The sequence below is a fragment of the Pteropus alecto genome, unplaced genomic scaffold, assembly GCF_000325575.1.
Source record: "Pteropus alecto unplaced genomic scaffold, ASM32557v1 scaffold67, whole genome shotgun sequence".
NCBI classification, from domain to species: Eukaryota; Metazoa; Chordata; class Mammalia; order Chiroptera; family Pteropodidae; genus Pteropus; species Pteropus alecto.
In genome coordinates, this window is record NW_006441061.1 from 6624381 (window position 1) to 6648080 (window position 23700).

The 23700-nt window shown below is 47.3% G+C and overlaps 1 protein-coding gene across 3 annotated transcripts in view; it reads right to left on the reverse strand.

Annotated features, from left to right (window-relative positions):
• MED27 (mediator complex subunit 27) overlaps positions 1-23700 on the reverse strand; it is a 180611-nt gene that overhangs the window by 47287 nt on the left and 109624 nt on the right. For all 3 annotated transcript variants that reach the window (XM_006918073.3, XM_015594326.2, XM_006918074.3), the window contains exon 4: positions 13126-13219. In XM_006918073.3, the coding sequence (XP_006918135.2) occupies positions 13126-13219 (94 nt within the window). The remainder of the gene's footprint in view (positions 1-13125; positions 13220-23700) is intronic.

The window sequence follows — 23700 nt, forward strand, 5'->3', positions numbered from 1 at the left end:
AATACTGACATGTTAGCATTTTGGGGGGAGTGGAGGGGAGATTCTAGAGGCCTACCTGGGCTATCACTAATTTAGACCAGATATTTTTAGGGAATCTTAGGGAAACTGTCAATTACCATTAAGTTGTAAACACATTCATCTGACAGATATGAATGCGCATCTAGTAATGACATCTGTAAAAACGAGAGAAAATCTAGAAAATAAAAGAAAGAAAAATGAAACAGTATGAACTATTCCTTGAAATTAGTTTTTTGTCAGAAAATGAGACTATGTCACTCCAAAAAATCTTTTTTAATGTCTTGGCTGTCAGAAAACTAAAACAATAGATTTAATGTCCAAGTTTTTTTTTTTTTTTGAGCTGCTCCACTCTGGTGCCCGAAAGCATCGGCTCTGCAGGCTTCTTCTACTATCTCTGAGAGGAGCATCTCTGTCTCTGAGAGGAGCATCTCTATCTCTGGGAGTAGCATCTCTGTCTCTGAGAGGAGCATCTCTGTCTCTGAGAGGAGCATCTCTATCTCTGGGAGTAGCATCTCTGTCTCTGAGAGGAGCATCTCTGTCTCTGAGAGGAGCATCTCTATCTCTGGGAGTAGCATCTCTGTCTCTGAGAGGAGCATCTCTGTCTCTGAGAGGAGCATCTCTATCTCTGGGAGTAGCATCTCTGTCTCTGAGAGGAGCATCTCTGTCTCTGAGAGGAGCATCTCTATCTCTGGGAGTAGCATCTCTGTCTCTGAGAGGAGCATCTCTGTCTCTGAGAGGAGCATCTCTATCTCTGGGAGTAGCATCTCTGTCTCTGAGAGGAGCATCTCTGTCTCTGAGAGGAGCATCTCTATCTCTGGGAGTAGCATCTCTGTCTCTGAGAGGAGCATCTCTGTCTCTGAGAGGAGCATCTCTATCTCTGGGAGTAGCATCTCTGTCTCTGAGAGGAGCATCTCTGTCTCTGAGAGGAGCATCTCTATCTCTGGGAGTAGCATCTCTGTCTCTGAGAGGAGCATCTCTATCTCTGGGAGTAGCATCTCTGTCTCTGAGAGGAGCATCTCTGTCTCTGAGAGGAGCATCTCTGTCTCTGAGAGGAGCATCTCTATCTCTGGGAGTAGCATCTCTATCTCTAGCACGGGCTTTAACCCGGAAGCCACCAGAAATTCACCTGGAAATGAAGTACAAATGTTATTATGCTGCATATAGAGCAAGAGTACAGACGACAGAAGCTGCATCGGCAGGTGACCAGAAAGCCTAAAGAGAAAGGCCCAGAGCTCTGGTCGAGGTTTAAGAACAGTGTTCTCGACCTTCCTTGGGGATTAACCGACCTTTAAATGGAAGCCACAGACGCTCTCCCGCAGAGAAAGGCACGCAGCATGTGCACACGCCGAAACCCGCGGGGCTCAGGTCTCCCGAGGCCGAGCCATCACCTCCCCAGAGAGCACGGGCCGAGGGTCAGGGCCCCACCATTACAATGACAGCCAGTCTCGGAAGATGAAGCGGGACAGGCTCGGCCACTCCCCCAGAGCGGCACCTGGATGCGCTACTGGGCATGGCCACGGGTACACAAACTGAACATGCCTTGAGAGAGGGTGAGCCTTTCCAGGCCTTGGGGCTTTCACTGGCGGGAGATGGGGAGCCACGCAGGCTCCGAGCTGACCGTCCCTTTGAAAGGCTGGCTCTGGGTGGAGAACAGACGGGAGGCAGTGCGAGGCTGCCGTGCCGACCCAGGCGAGAGGTAACAGAGCCCTGGACCAGGCTGGTGGCAGTGGGGGAGGGGCGCCAACGGTCCCATTCTGGACTAAACGCACATACTTTCATCTAATTTATACATCTGAACTTGCGTGCTTAGAATGTGACTTCTTATTTTGAAATAATTTTAGACAATATCGGACTTACAGAAAAACTGCAACAATAAATAGTACAAGGAATTCCTGACTCCCCTTCGCTTAGATGTCCTCAACGTTAGCATCACACCTCATGGGCTTGTCCTTGTGTGTGCACATCCTCGCTCGCTGCTCTCGCCACACGTGCGCGCGCACACACACACACACACGACACTCATCCTGTGCCTCCTCAGACTTCCACCCACGAATCCTGGCATCCATGATGACTCTTGATTCTTAAGTGGAACAATTATTATTTCGGTGGCTGCCGAATTTGCTAGTTCTTTCGACATTTACCGGTTCACATTCTACTGTGAGGAACGGCTTCCCCAGAGCTACTGTTACATTACACGGACACCTCCTGTGTCTTCGTTCACTTACTTTTAGGTTACTACTGTTTCTGTGAGTTGCGGTGTACGACTACCCTTATCTGTTGGGTGCCCCCCGGTTTCGGATCTGGCTAGGGGAGTCCCTTCGAATGGCTCCGGTGTCTTTTCAACACGACCCGTCGCTCTGCCAGCACCTCGCTTTCTTTCTGGCACAGCACGGGGTTCCGGGCTCACCTGGTACTTTCTCTGCTCCAGTTCTGGAATCGGTCACTTCTCCCAAAAGCGCAGTTCCCGTGAGTGAGCCTGATACCGAGAAACTCATGACACTAAGGCGTGGGCAACGATGCGCTGCGGGTCCTGGAGTCTCGCTGAGTCTAGACCGTCTCCGAGACAGAGTAAGGGCACAAGTGTGTGTGTGTGTAAGCATGTGCACACCTCTGTCTGTTTCTGTATCCACCCACATACGTATTTAAAACCAGTTCATACCGACACTGCCGATCCCAATCCGACCCCAAAACTCTACGCCAGCGTTCTCCTTTCTGCATTTAGAGATGTCCGTCTCCAAAAGCGGGGAGCTGCTCCCCATTATGCGTGACTTCCTTATCTGCCCAATCCTAGAATACATATAAACAGTTTCGAAACTGCTCATGCATACTCCCGTGAAACACCGGCCAAGCACCGAGAGTTCGGTATTAGTGCACAGTTATAGTTGTCCTCAGCGTAAGAATTTAGTCAAATGCTGTGTTCAAAGGATGCTAAGATTAGTTCTCCATTCCTCTTCCGAAGCGTGGTTATGTTATTCATTTGAAATACATTTATTTGTTTGCATTTTTTTAAAATTTAATTTCACTCCGGTCAATGATATTTTTTGAGTATGTGCAAGATTACCTTCTAAAAGTCAAAAACTATACAAAAGGTGACCTCAGAGACCTGTCACGCTGCCCACACACCTCGGTCTCACTCTCTTCCCACCCGCGTCCCTCTAACCAGTTTCTTTGTTTCAAGTGTATCTTTCCTGTGCTTCCACTCCAAACCGGCAGATGACAGATATTTTATATCCCTTTCTTCAAAGAGGAAGCATATTAAGAATATTCTTGCAACTTAGCTTTTTTTCTCTTAACAATATATCCTGGAAATCATTTCGTATGAGTCACAGAGGTCTTCCTCATTCTTTAAGACGAGAAAAGAAATGGTGTGGCTCCATTGTGCAGCTGTATCATAATTTATTCAATCTCTCCGCATAGGCAGTTAGGTCATTTCCAGTATTCTGCAATTAAAGACAAGCTGCAACTAACAATCCTGTGCATGTGTATTTTCGTATTGTTGGACGTATGTCTTCAGGACAAACTCCTCGAGGTAGTACTGCTGGGTCAAAAGGTAAATACACATAGTTTTAAGAGACACGCCTGTGTCCCTCACAACACTGTACCCATACGCATTCCCACAGCAACGAGTGGTAGTGTCTGTTTCCTTACAGGCTCACCAACAGAATGTGTTGTTAGACTTTTTAATTTTTGCCAATCTGGTAGGTGAGAAATGGTACCTCAGTGCAGTTTTAATTTGCATTTCTCTAATTATGGGTAAGGTTGAACATCTTTTCATATGTTTAAGTACCATTTTTATATCTTTTGGTGGGGGTGAATTGTCTCTTTTCCTCATTTTCTATCCCATTTTTGGTCTTTTCATTTTAAAGAGTTATCAAATGATCTTAGGGATAGTAGTATCTGTACACAGATCCCTGTACCTGTGATACACCTTGCAAAATTTTCTCCCAACGTGTCAACTGTCTTCTGCCTTTGTTATGATGTTTTTTTGGCCATCCGAAATTGTTTTCCTTTTTATGACTCGGGCCCTATTGATGTCGGATGCTACTTTTTCTATATGCTAAACTTCATAAGTATTCGAGTCTATTTCTAGTCGATTTTATTCTACCGGCCTGTTTTGTTTACCCATGAGCGAATATCTTGTAGTTTTAATTACAGATGCTTTAGAGTGTGTTTTGATGCCTGCCAGGGCAAGTTCCTTTGGTAGTTGTTCTTTTTGGTGTTTTCCCATCCTTTCTTCCATGCTTCTTTTCCATATGAATTTTAATATCAACTTGAAAAGCCTTTTTTAATGAGTATGTTAAATTCATTCACATTGTTGATATGACTGATTAGTGTGGTCTCAACTTAATCACATAATTGCGTAGTTATTATGTGTTACTATATTTTCGATGCTTCTTTCTGTAACTGACGTTCTCTTTGCTTGCTCACTCATTTATCTGTTGATTGATTGTATTAAGGAAAGTTTATATTTTTGTTCTCATGCTTACCTTTGTATCTATATATTCTAATGCCCGTAGACTCCCGTTTTCTTAGACATAATTTCAGCATCTTGCGTGGCTATTTTTAATGGCATACTTCACCTTCCATCTATTACACATACGAAACCCAGTAAGCTCATTCTGCTTTTATCTTTCCCTTCTCCCATTTCTGTTTAGATTATTTCCACTGTGTTAGAGCATGTAATATTTATATATTATTACTTCACCCCCATCGCTGCCATTGTTTTAGTGTTGTATCAACAATTAAACACATTACGTGTTCACCACCAGTCCTTAAGCTGAAAGTTTCCCACTCGTCTCTTGGCAGGATGAAGCTCATCTTCCTGTGACGCCTCAAGAATGGCTGACGGGCACAGAATTCTTCTGTTTGAAATGGCTTTTCTCTGGCCTTGATGCTTGAAGAAGACGTACGCATCCTTGATTCACACGTCCCTCGAAAATGCTGCTCCATCACTGCCTTGCTTTATATGTCGTTTTCAAGATGTCGGATGCCGGTCTAATTCTCTTGCCTGTAAGTTATTGGATTTTCTGCTTGAAAGCCTTGAGGAGTGTTTCTTTATCTCTGAAGTCTGATAGCATCACTAGAACACAGCTTAGAGTTGACTGATGCTGGTTCGTTTCCCCAGGTACCCAGTGAACTCTCTCAGTGTACACAGATTCGGACCTTCTTCAATTTCTAGATGTTTTTCTTAGATTGCGGTTTTACATACTAGCTCTGTTCCATTATTTTGCTTTTCTTCCTCATGACTCCAATGACGTGTTTTTATGGTCTTTGTGTTTCGCTTCAAGCACTTTCTCTGACCCTTTCTACATCTTTCTTTTATTTTCATTCTCTTGGGTGTTTCCCAGAATTTCTTTAATGCCCTTTATTAAATTTCATTCGAATCTATTTTTCCCTTGAGAATCCTGAAATTCAGTCTTAATTTCTGAGATAATTTTATCATTTTTTCCTGTTTTTTTCCTAAGTATAATAAATCCTTTGCATTTCTTCCTATTTTTTTGCCTGTTGCTGTTTTGAATTTCTGATTTCATCTCTCCAAATGCCTGAGAATATTAAAAGCAGTTTAGAGTGCCATGCTGAACAGTTCTCTTCTGCTTTGCGATATTTATTTTCCTTAGGCTGAGGTGTTTTGTCCTTCAACATTTTATTATGAAAAATTTCAAACGTCTAAAAAGGTCAAAGAACTGTAAAGTGGATGCCCATATTCTCATGAGCCAGGACCTACAATTATCATTTTGTTCTACTTAATTATCATATACATCTCCATCTATCTATCCATTGATTCTTTTTTTTTTTTTTGATGCATTTGGATGTTGTAGACATTAGTATACTTCACCCCTCAACACTTGGGCTAGCATACCGTTTAACTTCTGAAAAATTTTTTGAGGTGGAATTTGCCTACAATAAAATGTACAACTCTTTAGCGGACCATTCTTTAAATTCTGACAAATGCACACAGCCACACAAATCACAATCCTATAGAAGTACAGAACACTTCCGCCACCCCACATCCTTCCCTCCTGCCCTTCCCAGTCGACATCTGCCCCAGCCCGCCCGGGCAAACACTGCTCTGATTTTTACGCATCTTAGTTTTGGCCTGTTTTAGAACTTCTATCAGGAAATCACACAGTACACTTTTGTGTATGTACTGTATGAGGAGTTAACAGGAGAGGACAAGTGACAGCTCACTGGGATGTGGCTTTTCTTTGCTTTTTTTAATTCACACATAATCTGGAGTATGGGCAGTCTTGGTCTTCCAGTTGTGTTTATGAGTTTTATTATTTTTTTTGTACTTACCTTTGTTCCTGTTTTTCTGTATGTTTGGAGGGTACGTGGAAGACTTGGATTTAGATAGCCATCCGTAATATGTCTGATTGCAAACATTTTCCAACATAAAGGAAGAGATTAATAACCACCCAAATTAAAAAATTATCAAGATTTAGATTCTGTCATACCTACTTTATCCAGCCTTACTTTTTTCTTTTCTGTTGAAGTATTTGAAAGCAAACCTCGTACGTCACATTATTTCAGTACCTGCCTCTAAAAAACCACCTTTGGTTTCGTAACCGTTGGGCCATCATACACCCAAAAAATTACCCACAATTCTTTGGTATCATTTGAAATTCGGACCACATTCAAATCCTCCAAATTGCTTAAAAAATGTTCTTTTACAGTTGGCTGGTTCGAATCAGGATCCACAGTCCCTACTTTACACGTTGCTGTTCGGCCTTTTAAGCATTCCGTCCTCCCCATTTCTTCCCATGTCTTCGATTTTGGTGAAGAAACGGAATTAGTTGTCCTGCAGAACGTCCCACATTCCTTTGCTTTTTATTTCTTTACTTTTTATTAAACCTTAAAGTTCTTCTCATAAGTAAACTCCCACTCGCGTCACTGCCACCGCGACACGCACTACTGTTCTGAATATTCTTAATAGTTGGACATGTTTCTCCTTAAAGTAGCAGTTTTCAAACATTTTGGTCTCGGAACCTCGCTACGCTCTTAAAAATTATTGAGAACCGCAAGGAACTTTAGTTTCCGTGGGATATAGCTATCGATATTTACCATATTAGAGATAAAGGAGGAATGTTCAGAACACACGAACACAAGCCGGCAGGTGCCAGGGTGCTGGCAGCATCTCACATCGTGCAGCCACTGGAAAGCTCCACGGGGCCTTGTCAATGAAAGAGAGTGAGAAAGGAAAGCCACACCAATCATCTTGCCTTTGGGAGTCCCTGCAACGGTCCCCTGACCCCTTCCCACCAGCCCGTGAGTTGAGAACTTCTGCCTTAAACTATGAGTCTGATTTGGGGCAACGAATGTCTTTTGGAACCAGGGCTGTAAAACAATTTTCACGTGTCAGAAATGAAGTAGAAAATAAAAGCTGATTTTTCTTATAAATCTTATAAAATGGATGTTTTCTAAAAAAGCATTTAACAAAGAACACCAATAATCTGTGCTGTGGCGCAGGTGTTAAGACATGGGGACAGATTCCTACTACCCGAGTCGCGTTTGGGAAGGACCCGTTTCACTGCCTCGGAACTGCCGCTTCGGAAAGCATCTTGGCGTTTTCACGGGACGCGGAACATCTGCATGGCCCACGTCTGTGTTTCTCAACCTCGGCGCTGAAATGCGTCAGAAAGGTTTAAAAAGATGTGTCGTTCCAAAGCAAGGCATGGATATGTTAAAGAAACTGAAGGTTAGTTAAAATGTATATTAGAAAGATTGATAAATGAGTTTTACCTATTATAAATCATAGTAAGAAAGACTAATTTATAAAATATCGAGGTATCCTTCAAATATCTTGGTTGAAGCTTCTTTTTCTTCTTTGCTTACATTTTTATACCTACTGGATCAGTCAAAATTGCAGATTAATATTTCAAATGCCAAAAGAAGCCAGCTGCTTGTCCTACTCTCTGACTCAGTTAAGCTCTTACAATATTTTGACTGTTTGAAGAAAATTAATAATGGGATGTTAGGCAGTAGATTAACTGAAACTACATATCAACATGGCTAGATTTATTTTGGGATGACTGAGCTCATCTCTTCAAAGAACGGAAACAGGATTCATTATATCACGAGTTATTAACTTACACAACAGCGACACACAGCACCCCGCACCTGCGGCAGAGCAAGGCGAGCCGGCCGCACTGGATTTAAAGATCATGTGAGAGGCTGAACATTCAGACTCCACATTAGCTGGGGCGTGGAGGGCACAGGCTGTGGTCGACTACCCTAAGACTCAAAGAGATGCCGGGAGATGTTAAGGCAACAAACGTCCTGACAGTTTTGGAATCGAACTAGTATTAATGCCTTATTCCTTCTCTCCCAAGGAGAAGGTCCCCATGGGAGCCGACGCGGACAAACTGATGCACGTGGAAGAGAAAGATGCTTTTATTGGCCGTTCGCGCATGCCCTCGGCAAACATTTGCTAAGCATCGATTTGCCCCCGCCTTCCCTCCTCTACCCCGTCTCCTGGGCACACACTGTCTGCGGCCCAGAAGCGTGGAGAGGGTACACACATGTACTTCCAGGTCAAACACGGTGTCCAGGCCTAAAAGTCACCACTCCTCAATTTCTGATGGGTCCTGAAGCCCTGATTCCGCCAGAGCAACGAGGATTAAAGGCTGGATTAACTTTGGATGAGCCAAACTGACCCCAACCGCCTTAAAAAGTGCCAGTTCTACACGTCCCCGTTCTCTCTTCACCTTCTAAGTCGTGAAGAAACCACGGTGATGCCCCGGGCTGCCCATCGCCGAGCGGGAGGCAGCCTGCTGCTCCTCGGCGAGGAAACGAAACCTGCCCTGGTTCCCGGGCTCTGCATCCAGTGGCCCTGTGTCATTTTCCCACATGTGCTCACAAAAAAACCCAAACGCCCCTCTCCACTTCAAACCCAAACCGGGAGAGATCTATACCAACACAAGATCACAGACCACACGCACCGCGGAGCCAGGCCACCTCGCCTCAGCCATTGCTGGACCCCTCTGTATACCAGTGTGGCATCAGGCCGCTACGTTTCCTAACTCCGGTGACCCTTGGGAAAAAGCTGTCTGCTCCACTGCTCCCAACACTGCCCTGCCCCTCCTCCGGACTGCACTGGCCCCTGACTTGGGCTTGAGCTTAAAAGTACATTCTGGTGTATGCGCCAGAAGGTTCACGCCACCACGATTTGAAAAGCAAAATCGGCCGCCACCAAACACACGCTGACAGGGAAACAGTAAAAGGTGCAGGGAACAGTCACAGAATGGACTGTTCGCCACGATGAGGAGCATCGCGTCGCCAGAGCAAACACCGGCACAGGCACGGCTCAGAGATCGCACACGCGCTCGGCACGGGGCTATCTTCGTAAAGTTCAAAACTGAACAAAACTAAATGGCACGTTATTTAGGGACACATGTCCATGTGGCAACTGCATTTAAAAAAGGGAGAGAAGAGGATGATTAGGCGGATGGCGGTGACTCGGGGGGGAGCCAGGGGCTGAGGAGAAGTGCACATCAGTCACATTTTACTTCTTAAATTGAGTGGTGAACTCGTGGGTACATCATTATGCTTTATAACTGACACACACGTTACGCATGTTCCTTTGTATATAGCAAAGTACATAATAAAAATTATCTTAAAAAAATCACCAGCCTGGGGCCTGGTAGTCCAAATCTTTCTTGCCACCATCCTGTGCTATAATCAGACTGAGGGGATGAGCATCGTGGAGGTTTGGGAGCGGTGTCCTGATGCGTGACCCTGGGCACGCTGCCCTGGTGCATGGCATGGCCCAGGAGGCCTAGGAAACAATCAGTGCCATCCACCGGCAGACGGGGGGCTGTGTAAGCCGCAGGCTCTGTCCCGTGGTGGGTTCGATCACGCAGACCACCGCTTCCCCCGGTCGTGGGAGCACAGGCGCGGGACGAAGGCAGCTGATCAGGAATCGCTTGGATCGAGAGGACTCTGCTGTCCTGCCCCTGACAGCCCCGGAGACACCCTGGGCTGTGTCTCTTCTGTCCATGATCACTGAGCATCATTAAAAAGTAAAAGACGAAAACGAAGCCTTTTCTTGCTCAAGTTAATCAGAGCAGGTGTCTGCTGACCGCACTCAAGGAAGCCTGGCTGACTTAGGACGAAACGCCATTTTATTAAAAATGCAGGCGCGGTTAGGCTTTGGCCGAGGCAGGTAAGAGGAGACGCCGGCAGAGACCGCTCAGGTGTGTTCTGCTTCCGCAGCCTACCTGTCCTCGCCCCACGGGTCTCACGTGCCTCCCCAGGCTTTCCAGAACACAGCACATTCCAGATGAACACGATTCATTCCAGACTAACCTCCAGAAAACACTTTCAACTCCTGTCTCCTCCCTCCGTCCTGCAGTGCCGCCTCCTGCCTACAGCACAGGCCCCACACCTCCCGCCACAGTCGCACGGGCAAGCATCGAAGGGGAGGTGGCAGCTGCTCCCCTCCCAGGTGAGAATTCCCTTTTACTTCAGAGGTGGGGGCGGCAGCAGCAAGTGGCCTAGGGACCCCCCCATCTAATAAATACCGTCTTTGAAGAGTAAAAGTAATTATGCTGAAAGTATGACTGACTCTCCACCTGGCAATCGGATTCTGAATCAGATCCAAATAAAGTAATTATGCTGAAAGTATGACTCTCCACCTGGCAATCGGATTCTGAATCAGATCACCCACTGCTATTCATGTATATAAGCACCACCATATGTGAATTCCCGTGTCACCTAAGAAAGGTAAGAACTAGCTGGCTAAATGCATAGTGATATGCATTAGCCACTCATGGGGGTAAAAATGGTGCATAAACAAAATGGGATTCTTCCTTTGAATTGAGGCCCTAATCAGTCTATTAAAACAGAAGCACCACGAGAAAGCTGATGAGGCTGATGGGTCATCATGAAATGAACGCCAGCTTCTTCAGGCGGAAGTCGCCCTCACACCTTAGACCTGTCTACCTATAACCCAGCCCTCTCTGCTCATTCCCTTCAGTGCCAAATTCCTACCTGCATCATGAAATGGAGCTCAACGACCCGGGCATAATTTGAACGAACCTATTTCACTGAGGACGCTTTCCTTTTTATCTCCATGAATCCGCTGGTCCCCCTCAAGGATGCTGAAAGCAGGATTTGTTTTAGCTAGAGGCTCTTAAAATTTCGACAATTTGTATGTTGAACTGAGAAAATATTTCATGTTCTGCAGACACATACACATTGTTTGCTTTTCCTATTATAAGAATACTGCATGATCTCATTCACCGTACTTTTTAACAGCAAGAATTTTAAAGAAGAGTAGCATGTTACCCGGATGAACTTTATTATTTTTTCCCCACGGATGAAATATCACAAACTTAACGAGCCCACTTTTCCTTTCTTGAGAGAAAAACGCATGCACGCACGAGTCTGTCCTCAGGTGAATGGCTTAAGTGAACAGTGCAGCTGATCCTGGGTGACTGGCTCTTTATGAGACTGTGCAAAAGTAAAACCCTAACGCTGCCTACGAGAGACTCGCTTCAGATGAAAAGACGCGCAGACGGAAGGTAAAGGGGTGGAAGAAGGTATTTCGTGACAGACCTGGAAGGTATTGTGCTGAATGGAGTCAGAGAAAGACAGATGCCCTGTGAGTTCACTGACGTGTAAACTCTAAAGAACGAGACAAACTCATAGATACAGAGAACATTTTGAGGGTCGCCAGATGGAAGAGGGGTTGGGGGAGATCGGTAAAAAACAGGGAAGGGATGAAGAAGCACAACATGGCAGTTACGAGACAGTCACAGCAGCAAAGGACAGCATAAGGAATTCGCCAGATGGAAGAGGGGTTGGGGGAGATCGGTAAAAAACAGGGAAGGGATGAAGAAGCACAACATGGCAGTTACGAGACAGTCACAGCAGCAAAGGACAGCATAAGGAATAGAGGGGTTGGGGGGGAGGTCTGTAAAAAACGGGGAAGGGATGAAGAAGCACAACATGGCAGTTACAAGACAGTCACAGCAGCAAAGGACAGCATAAGGAATACAGTCAAGAATATTGTGATGACTATGTACGGGTATGAGATTTACTGGGGTGATCACTTAGTGAGATATACAGATGTCTAATCGCTGCGACGCACACCTGAAACCAATGTAATATTGTATGCCGACTATAACTGAAAAATAAAAAATGTTATTAAAACAAAAAAAAACAAGAGTAAAACGAAGTACGGGGAGTTCCCGCACACCTGAAACCAATATAATGTTGTATGCCGACTATAACTGAAAAGTAAAAAATGTTATTAAAACAAAAAAAACAAGAGTAAAACGAAGTACGGGGAGTTCACACCAGGCCCCAAAGCAGCAGTCACGGACAAGACGTAAAACCCCCAGCTCCTGAAGCTCACCTCCCTGATACCCACCAAAAACATCCTTCTCATTCAGTTAGTCCCGCCTTCCATAAAACGTGGTGGTTCCACAAAACCGGTGTTCGGAAAAGAATTCTTCAAGTGCGTATCATCACACGGAGCCTCAGAAAAGCTTCTCCTTGCTGCAGTCCCCGTGCCTCTCTAATCACTAACACACGCCCACATTGTTAACCCACTCTATCTCCCCGGTGCACCTGTCTTCGGGGGATTCATGCAAACGCAAGCGTCAGTGGGGAGGGCGTGAGGCCAACTTGCTCAGCGCAAACCGACATCAGAAACAAAAGGGGAAGCTGTCCGTGGTAAGGTCTCAGAACACTTTCTTGGAATACATGAAGGATTTTATACACGATTTCCCACAGAACCCGGCTCTGTTTTATGAGGGTGTTTTCTGTAGCAGGGCCCACTAGCTGAGCATCTCTACTCTCTCTGGAATAACATGAAACAGATTCCCCAAAGCACCGCGAACTGACTTACAGGAGAGATGGTCCTGTAGTATCTTTCCTCTCCGGTTAACTCTCAGAGGAGCGCGGCGATTCTGCTCAAAAGCAAGGTTTCAAAAGTGCAGAATTTTTAACCTACACAATGTCAGTAAAGGGAACTGTGATGCTGTGAGCCATCGAACTGGGCTTTAATTTCCACTCTGCACACCCTCCGACAGAACCAGAGATTTAATCTCGAGGCCAATCTTTCTTGCACACGTCCCTACGAATGGGTCAGGCAGAACTCACCAGGAGCATCGCAGAGGTTCCATTGGGTCTGGATAAGTGGATGGACATTTCGGGAAACATCCTGTCAATGCGACTGATCACGTCGTCAACATACCTAAGTGGGAGGAAGAAGCACACGCGTAAGAACAGAGCCCCAGTCAAAGAGACGAGTCTACAGCGCACTACGCACTTCCCTTCCCAATTTAGTTTTTTATTAACGAAGGTGTTTTTAAGAAGGTGAATGGGATTATGTGGCTTTTCACAAAAAATCCTACTCCCCTGCTGTTCCTCCTCCCGCCTTCCAGAGCCAACCATTTTTGAGTGATTTCTCTGGTATTTCTGCATAATGTGTTTTTAATGTCAGTTCTGGCTTTTTCATTTGAAAACATGACCTAGTGACTTTCTTCTTCAGGAAATCAGAATTGAGCTCTGTCACCTTCCCTGTCTCTAGGCTCCAACTCCAGCAGCTCCTCCCTCCGTCCTTTGGTGTAGAAATGGCAGCTGCTTCCTGTTGCTGCTCAGCTCTGGTCGCCTCTTTGCCTTAACTCACCAGGATACTCGATTGCCTGCATTAATTAAACTCCTTCTGCTTCCAATATCTGAAGTCGTTCCTATTTTCCTGGTCGGACTCTACAAGTTATTTCACAATGTTTGCTCAAGCGTGAATTCGATGTTTACACCCTGAAATCTCTGCATAGGCTTTTTTGTAGCCGAACCACCTACCTGGTGGCTCACGAGGACATTTATTTACTTGTATATCCCACTGTTTTACCTTGATTTTCGCTTGATTCGTTTTTCTATGTACCTATTTCAATTTTACCCGTAAGCTCTCTACCCTGACTCGAAATCTTCTCTCGCTACAAATACATTAGGCGATCTATCGGTTCCATTGTTTCTTGGAGACAGTCCCCCGAAAGGGAGTCCTCTGATCCTTTGGCCCAGATGGAAGTCGCAGCTCTTAAAGTTTAATAATCATTGAGAAAACTGACTTTAAGGACTCAGCACGAGTTCACGGTGCATACTAAGGACCCATATGTTATCAATCCGCTTGGTAAATCGGGTAGTCTGCAAAAATGCCTCTCTCGGCGCGATGGATTCCGCCTCTGCTGGAGGCTCACGGTGAAGGCGCAAGCCCGCAGCTGACTGAACCGGGTCTGGCGCAGGGCCTTTGAGAATTAGAACCAAACCGGCGTTTGTGCCCACCGTCCAATCCCACTGGACACAAAGGGGATGTATAATACAACAGCTGAGATGCAAAACTATCTATTAGGGATTTGCATTGGATTTCATACCCCTTGGACGTGACAAATTAAATTACCCGTCCATTAGATCAGGGGCATATAAAAGCCCTGTGCTCTTGGGGGACAGGGACATTGGCTCTCCACTCACAACATGAAAAGGTTTTAGTCTGAAACCGAGAGGGCTCATGAGACAGCAGACAGCATGGTGCCATTTGTTAAAAAGTGAACAGCGACACATCAGCTCCGGAAGCCAGGGAGTGAGTGATCCCACTGATTAACTCACCGGGCTTTCCTCAGAGAGTGCCATGTGCAGTTTTAAAGTTCGAGTGGAAGAAGGAAGGTGAAAACCATGGAAGGCCGGGGGTAAGGAACTGAGACGGGCAGGGACGCGAGGTGGGGAGGCGCGCGGACGGCGCTGTGGGGAGAGGGCGGGGAGACGCCGATGCTTCACGTCTGCGAATGACCCGCACCGACTCAGAGCCGAGCGCGACCCGCCGTCTCTAGGAAGGACCAGAAGGTGAGGACGCGGCATTAAAAAGCCAACTAGCTCAGAAAGAACAGGAGGTATTTCTTAAAAGTAAGGCCCCACTCTGCTCATTTTTAAATGGTCTGGAAAACGATCTTCCCCGATGACTAAGAAAGAGGCCGACGAGGACGCCACATGTCACCTCCCACAGTGTCATGATAAACAACCTTGGCTCGAGGCTTAAAAGCTACAAAAGAGGTGAAAAGATGTAACTCATTTTTCATCGCCGCCTGACGTTACTTGAAGAGGCGGAAGACGCACGGGGAACTGCATGTCACAAGTTTACGCAGGTCGCCGGAAACGTTTCTGCACGTCCATGCTTCTTTCCTAAATCTGCGCGTGTGGTTTAAACCCAGGTACTTCGGACTCAGTGGGAAGCACAATCTGCCGTCTCGTGCGGATGGAGGTCACTGCGAAGCACGTGCTAAGGGGCGGGGGTGTGGGCAACCCTTCTGCAGCGACCCTCAATCAAAGCCGTGACAGCTCAGGCGGCGGAAAGCAGATGGATGTGCAGGGCCTCAGCACAAAGCTAATGTTGGGGTTTGCGCGCCCTCCTTGATTTCACAGTCCTTCCTGGAGACCGGGTCTCCGTGGCAGGCTGGGAAAACGGGGGCCCGGGGCAGGGGGGGGTGAAGCGGAGATTCCAGGGACCGCGTCCGGAGTGCAGATGTCTGGGCTTCACGCCGCTAACTGCCTGACTCCGCGTGCGCTCAGCGAGGGCCGGGTCTCCGTGTGGGCGGACGACGCGCGCCCCCGTCGTTTCCGGTTACTCTACTGGTGAGTTCTTCACGTGTGAAGGAAGACAGTGGCAGAAAGGAGTTTTCGGGGAAACCGTCGGCTGCCGACAGCAAAGTGGAGAGGTCCGACGAAGCTCAGGAAAGGCAATCCAAAGTTTTCATTAAGAGAAAATAGGTTTCAAGGAGACTGTTTTTTACTCACGTGCCTAACATAAAGGAGATGCAAATTTCCTTTTTACAGGTGACATTATGTGTTTGCCAAAAAGAGAAAGTCAGCTGTGTCTTAACTGAGGAAAACAATGTCTAAAGCTTAGCAGCAGAAATCAAAACATTTCATTTCCAAGCAGAGCCAACCTTCAGAGCGCACACCCCCCACGGGGGATTTGACAGCAACACGGAGCTGGAGACAAACGACTCTTCTTCCTGCCGAGGCTGGCGGTGGGTACGGGAGGTGGTCCCTGTCCCACATACCCGCTCTCTGGCATTGCCTCTCAGAATGCTGCCCCAGGCCGGGTGCCCGCGGCCGTGCGGGCAGGGCTGGGGACAGGCAGGACGCCGTGCTGTCCTCCCACGCCTCCGCCATATGCTCCACTCTGCTCTGCGGCAGGATCAATTACTTTAATTTTTACCTTTGGAATATAGGCAAACAAGCAGCAACACAGCAGTGGTGACTAGTTTACACTTGAGCAGACGCGACGTGGAAAGACATTAATTTAGTGCCAAATTGAGCAGTGAGTCACAATTTGCACATATCTGTCAACCTGTTAAGAGGGTAATAACTTGGAAAGATTGCAGCAGAGTGTGCTTGGTTCTCCTCCTTGAAGCTCTCAGCTGATGGGTGGGCCTGACGGTCCGGGACCCGGGTAGAAACACAAAGCCCTGGACAGCGCCGGTCCAGATCCAGGTGTGACTCATCATGTGAGTATTTTCAGGCAGAAAGTTAACTCAAGCAACCAGAGAACCCCGTCTCCCTGCCCTGCTCCCCAGCTCCAGTCAGATTCTCAGTGGTTTCCGATCTAATGTCTCCCAGTACAAACCAACCGATTCCTCTCGAAGTTCCTAAAGGCTTCCTTAGGACTCAGCTTCGGTCTCAGCCACTCCGCCGTCTCTGCCGCATCAGGTACAGTCATGCCATTCTCAGATTTCTAACATAAATTTCCGAAGCCCTTAAACCTTGATTTCTTCTGATCTTCTCCAAGTAGCAGGCCCGGACTGCTCCTTCAGATGTCCTTAATCAGAGAATTAAAGAACTGGGGCTTCAGAGGTCCTCTCATCCAATGTCCCCATCAATCGAGGAATTTACCAGCATCTCCGTGAGGTGATCTGCATAAACACCCCGGTAACACCTCACACGGCAACCCCTTGTTCTGCGGACTGCTGCGTTGTTTCGAATCCACCCACCAGCATCTCCACCCGAATACCCTACTTCCGCCTCGTGGAATGACACGCGAGTATCTCCCCCAAAGCCTACAGGCTTTCTGCAAGCATGCAAAAGACTGTTGGGTTTTGTGGTTTCTTTTATCAGCATTTTAAACTCTTTCTCGGGTTACAGATCGCTTTGAAAATGTACCGAAAACTAAAAGATGCACCTGCACAAAATTCTACAGACCACTTCCTGCAGTTCTTAAGTCCATTAAAGTCCATTCACGGACCCCAAGTTCAGACGACTGCTCTAGACCTGTTCTGGAACTGAGGCATCTGGTCTCTTCTTGGTTCCTTCATGAAAGGTCAATTGCATTTTTCAATACAGCTATCCTCACTTTAGAAAAAAAAAGTAGGGTACAGCCTAGAAGTGAACACAACAGAGGTAGTATGGGGGTACAATGAATCTCATAGTTCTAGTAATCTTAAAATCACGCTTCCGTGATGGAGTCCAAGGTTAGTTTTTGTTGTTTTGGTTTTTAAACAACTGTCTCTTATACTGTTGATCTTTCCAACAAGGACCTGCTTCCACGACCTTCGAGGGCATCTGCCAGTGGCAGCCACCTCTGCTCTCCAAAGCCACATTCGCCTGTGTTTTAAAGAAGCTCCTTGCTGTACGAGCTCCTCGCATCGCTGCCTGAGGCACGGCTCAGTGCGAACTCAAGTCCCAAGTCCTCAGAAGGCCATGGACGCCCTGCCGTGCAGCTGCTGCTCCTGCCCCAGCCGGCGCCGCCCTGCACACTGCACACACTCTGCATCCTCAGCCTGCTCACAACTCCTCCCACCCCCGTGCCCAGCTCAGGCCTGCTCACGCGTCAGGTCTTTGCGCCAGCTTAAATGACACTTCCTCAGGGAAGTGACACTTTCTGACACTCTCCTCAGCCCCCCAGGAGTCAGTGCACTTCGTCTTCCCTCTTATGGTACTTTTTCATTGTCTTCTGTATTTCCTGTCTTAATGCAATTAAGCAGTTTTCCCAGCGATCATTTGGTTAATGTCTATCTCCCCAACAGGATTCTCCACGGGGTCACATGACTACCTCCTACAATGCTGAATCCTGGCACACTGCCACGGGGCCTGGGACCTGTTAGGCACTCCTTAAATATTTGCAGAGTAAGCAAAACATTGAAAGTCGGCCGTGAGGACCCAGGTTAGGCAGTTAAGAAAACAACTTAAACGCAAAGTTCTCTGCGGCAGGTGTTAGCAGATCTGAGGTGCTGGCAGAGTTCATTACATTAGCCATCAGAAGTCACCAACAATAGCGACTAGAGCGTTCCACAAAACAAACGTCAAAGGAAGCAGGGAGCCTTCAAAGTCTTACAGCTAATACGCGGCCTCAGCATCCTGCACCTGTTTTAGCGGAAGCTGGATGCGTCTCAGAAGCAAGCAGAGCCTTCTAAGGGCACTGCGCGGTGACAAGCCCGTTTTAAAGCGCTGCTCCTAATGAGCTAATTAATTCTGCAAAAACATTAGCACAAAGGCGGGCGCTACCAACTCAGGATAGCGAGACCAGGCCGGTAACAGACCGGAACGTGGGCATTTCTAAAGACGCCAGTTTTGCAAAATATCGCTTTTCTACTCTACACATAAATATACATTGCAAACTATTTGTTATTAAAGCTTTACAATAATTTGCTGGACAGATGGCTTAGTTCGCTCAAGCCTGACCCCTCCTCAAAGGGAAAAAAAAAACGAACTTGGACTCCAGCCAGTGATCCCACGTTAGCGAGATATTCAAACCAGATTTAAATAGCATTTACCCCACACGGCGTGTACGATACATGCTGTCCCTCCCCACCCATGAGAGAGCCGAGCGTTAGGGGCGCGTGTGTTAATAAACCACCTTTCTGGGGAGAGGGTAATGCCTGCGGGAGATCCAAACAAGAATGGTCTGCACGATCTGGAAACGATTTAAGACCTTCATTCACACCTGTCCGGAGCGAGGACACCGAGAGGACCTGGCCAGTGGGTGGACGCGGGGGATTGTTTAATTACTTCACGAGGATAAGGTTGTCTGCAACTACGTCCATCAATCAATCTCGATCTGCCGAAGACAGGTCAGAAGCTTAGGTCAAATCTGCTCATTCATTTCATGTAGGTCAAACTTCTCAGATCTGTAAAAATGTGTACCATGTCTGTGAAAGATTTCTGGTTATTCCCCTAAGAAAATTAAAAGTATTTTCTAACTTGTGCATCGAAAAGCAAGACTAGCTGTATCAGAGACAGAAAAACGAGCACATGCTGACTGCTGCTGGTCCCTCGCCCGAACTACTGTCTCTTGGGTTATTCTCTTCCAGGGAAAGACAACCGAGAACTCCGAAATCCCTCTACGGAAACTCAGCACCGAAGCGACGAGGACAGCGGACTGGGCAGACTGGACCCGGCAGACTCGCTTCCTCTGGGCGAGACCGCGGCCGGGCCTTCGGAGCAGAGGGAGCCTACCCGTTTTCTCCTTGGCGCCTCGTGCCTTTTCAACGACATGAATATGCTACCGAGACAAATTCAGGAGAACCACCTGGACGAGCAAACAAAAGCTACCCCACATTCCCTGAAGCTGAAAAAAAAAAAAGCACAAAGACCCGGCACATACTGAAGTATTACAGACCTGTCTCTTCCGGTGGGTGTCAAGCAGCCCAGAAGTGCAGGGGTGTGTGCATGAACCAGAACACGTGGCAAATGCTATCACGAAAACGGAATTCTTACCCGTGCTTCAGTGTGACTTAGAGAGGTAAAGAGTTTAATCTGTAAGCTATTCCTACGGTATCTATGAATAAATATTAATGGAGTGCCTACGGTAATTACTGTGGTCAGGGAACGACATTACTACTACGGATAGGAAAAGCGGGACGAGCTGGCCCACAGCGGGCTTTCAGGAGAACTGGACGGCCAGGGGGAGGGTCCAGCCCGGGCTTTTGGCGGAGGAGCGTCAGGTCGAGTGGGAGACAGACGCTGCGGTCCAGGGTTCAAAGCACCCCGGCATCCTTTGTCTCATCTGAGCTCTCGCCTGCTCGGGGTGGTAAGAAGGGCAAGTGTGAACCCCCGCTTTATAAATCACAGAAAAAAGGAGGGTAAGTGACTCGCGCAAGGTACCAGCACAGCTGGGCGGCAGAGCTGAGCCCAGGGCCCAGTCCGAGCCCCGGTCCAGGGCCTCCTTGCATGCCACAGAGCTTTATGAGGTCTGGGAAGGGTCCGTGGAAAAGGCTGATTTCCTTTTTGTCGCTCTCTGGTCTTTTTATAGGACAACTGAGAAGTGTCTCAGTGGCGTATTAACAAAACGAAATCGACTTGTGATATTCTCTCTTCCCAGTCATTTAAATACCAGTCGGTGCCTAAGTGAGCCCAGGGACACAGAGATGACAAACGGGACTCCACCCTCACAGGCTTACACTTCATTTGCTACAAGCCATTTTCCCTCAAGGCCACAGGCTCATCTCCAGAAAAACAGGACAACTAAGTTAAATTTCCTCCATTCTCCTGTCGGGTTTTTGATTTTGTGACTCTCCATAAATGTACGCACAAAGTTGGTGGATAACGGGAAGGGGCAAAAAAGTAAATACCTGCTTTGCATTTTATTTTATATTAATAACTAAAAGGCAGATGTTTTTATTAATTTCTGTTCTTCTTGCACTGAAAATTTATTCAAACATCTGTGGGTCCCAGTTTTCCCTAAAACATTTAAACAAAGTATTAAGCTTAGGAAAGAATTATAATCTCATTCAACATCTACCTCCTCTGCAAGCCCTGACATGTTACAGAGAGGAAAGAAAAAAAAGCTAAACAAGAAAAATACCCATATTGAGCTTTCCAGCAACAGCAATTAACAATCATTATTAAATCAGCCATCTCTGCCAGATCTGGTGAGATGACACTTGGACCTCAGATGGGTGGAGATGAATGTGTGAACAAGTCGCACCGTTGGGAAGCACCCCTGGGCTTCTAGCTTTCAAGGAGGACAGGCAGTGCACACTGGAAAGCTACACCCTCCACCCCCAAATCCCATAGCTCCCCTCGCCAGCCCGGTGACAGCCGAGGACCGCCCCCAAGTGCAGATGGCCGGCTCAGGTCTGGCCCTTCTTGGCAATCGGCCGTCTGAGGAGCCCGCTGTCCTGTCTAAGCCCCTTCGATCTCTGTGGACTCCAGCCTTCGGTAGAGAGGTCTTCTCTCCAAGGCCCCCGAACGAAAAACAGTCCAGCGCGTCACTCATGGCATCCTTCACTTGTCCTTCAGAGTCCACATCATGGCCTGCCCTGCACACCTGGAGGACTGTTTAACGTTTACCTGCCCCACTAGACTGAAAGCTCCATGCGCAGAAGGCACAGTGTGTCCCCACCATCAGCCCTGCGGGCACCCCGTCGGGCACACAGCGGGCTCTCAACAGGTACATGATAAATGAATCTCGCATGTGGACGCCTTAAAAGTGTCCGCAGCGTAACGGAGCCTGAGGCTGGGGCTGAGGAATCCCACGGGCCCGGAGGCTCTCGGTCTCACTCTGCCCTCATCCTGGACAAATTACTTAAATCTGTCTAAGCTTCGGTTTCCTCGACTGCAAAATAAGGATAAAAACACTATCTTCTCCATATGGTCATTATGAGAAATGAGAAAATGCAGCCCATAAAGCACTTATTAGCACAAAACAAGCAACTGGTAATATTAGCTGTTCCTTTCGTACATACGAATGTTGCCGTTTTCTGGAAAAAACAGGTTAGGAACTTTGGCATGAGTCTAGAAGAATACAAAGCTTCGGTAAGTAAATCACAGACTGAAAACTGCTTGGAGAATAAGGTGGGGAATATTAATATCCTCTCAGGTTTCCCGCTCATTTTAAAATACTACATCTCTGTTAGTAAGGAGACTTCTTTGCCACTGTTTTCAAATGAAGCCGGACAAAGGACAGGGAAGACTGTGGCTCACTCGATCAGGAATCAGGACTCGGGGTGGAAGTGGGCGGACTGAACGGACCCACTTTAGAAGGGGGCGTGTGCCGGAAGCCTTTCTCTGCTGCCATCACGGCCACCCTCCTGCCCCGCCCCGTTTGCCGGGGGCTGGCTCACACACAGGTTACGTCACAAGCCTTTTGACCTTCTGGCCGCCAGGTGGCTTCTGGTCAACGATAGGCACTAGCCAGGGATTCAGAGGGCAGGAGACACGTGAAGGATCCGTTCGCGGTGGCTGCGACAACTGAGTAATGACGAAACACCAAGGACTCCCTCCGGTCCTGCGGGGACGAAGGTTGGCTTCGTGCCCCGTCCAGCAGAGCTCTGAGCGGCACAGGGTAACGAACGTGGACTGGAAGGTGGCAGAAGTCAGCTGTGCCTACCAGCTCAGGCTTTGCTACCAGGTGGACGGTAACGGCCGTGTTTTATGTGCTCCATTTCTTGACAGGCCCCTGCCCCCGGGGCCTTACGCAAAGAGCGCGGAGTAGGAGATGACCACAAAGACACACTCCCTCCAGAGCGACCCTCTCCTCTAGTGTTCCCCACCACGACAGGCTGACCATGTGGGCCTCATTGATTACATCTGGCCTCTGGCCTCTGGCCGGGTTTGTCCAAAGGGAGGTACTGACAGGACACGGGGAAGGTGGAGAGAGTGAGATCAGACAGGAACTGGCGGAGTCACTTACACAGCTGTCAGGAGCCCACGCCGCGTGCTGCTCACTGCCCGGCTCCCTCCCTGTCCCAGTGAGCACACCTCCCTCGACCCCTCAGGGGAAGGAGCGGCAGGGAACAGCACCATTCCCCGAGCTGGAAACAGTCCCTTTGGTAAAGTCCCCTCAAACCAAAAATAGTACCCTTGTTGGAGCCGCCTCCAGAAAAATTAAGGTTCTTCTCCAATAAAACATTAAAACCAACCCTTCAATTCCCCTGCTAGAAGGAGAAATATGGAAAAGTAAAAAATCTTTAAATTAATTGAGGGTAATAGTGATATGAAGATTCTAAATTCGTAACAAAATAAACTTCACATACACTCTGCTTAATTCAGCATTTAACAAGTGCCCCCCGGAGCGTGTTAACTGTGGACGTGGCTCTGACTGACGCCCATGGCATTCGAGCAGACTAACGGGATCGTAATGAGAAGATCTGTCTCGCTGAGAGGCCACGACCCGGTCCCCCTCCTGCTCTCCTCTTATGTCCCCTTTGTTCTTAAGGGGCCCGGCACCTCCACGCTGCAGGCACGAAGCCTTCCTTCTGAGACCACTGCCGACGGCTAGTCTGCTTTTCCAAGTTCACTGTCAAACTCATATTTGCCCCAAACTAACAATTTCCAGAGTACAGATGAACGATTCTAATTTAAATATGTACGTATATAGAAGAATGTGTTAACTAGCAAATAAACCTGTGAGTTCACAGATATCACTTCTTACAGTGAGGCTATGTTTAAAAACCAGTTAATTTAAAGAAAAATATTATGCAAGTAACAGAACACCTGATCAAAGATTACGGCAAAAACCCTACAGGAAGGAGGTTGTAAATGACTGAGTTTAGAAAGCCTTGAAAAAGTGAGGCGGGTAATAAAACAGCGTGGTTTCCAAAAGGTTTTGCTTGTCTTTGTAAATTGTGGGTTTTTTTAAAAAAATAAATCTTCACTTTCGTATCTTAAAAAAAAAAATCTCCATATACCCAGAGATACTGAGGAGAGGAGAAATGGATAAATGAGCACCACGGGAGGGGCCAG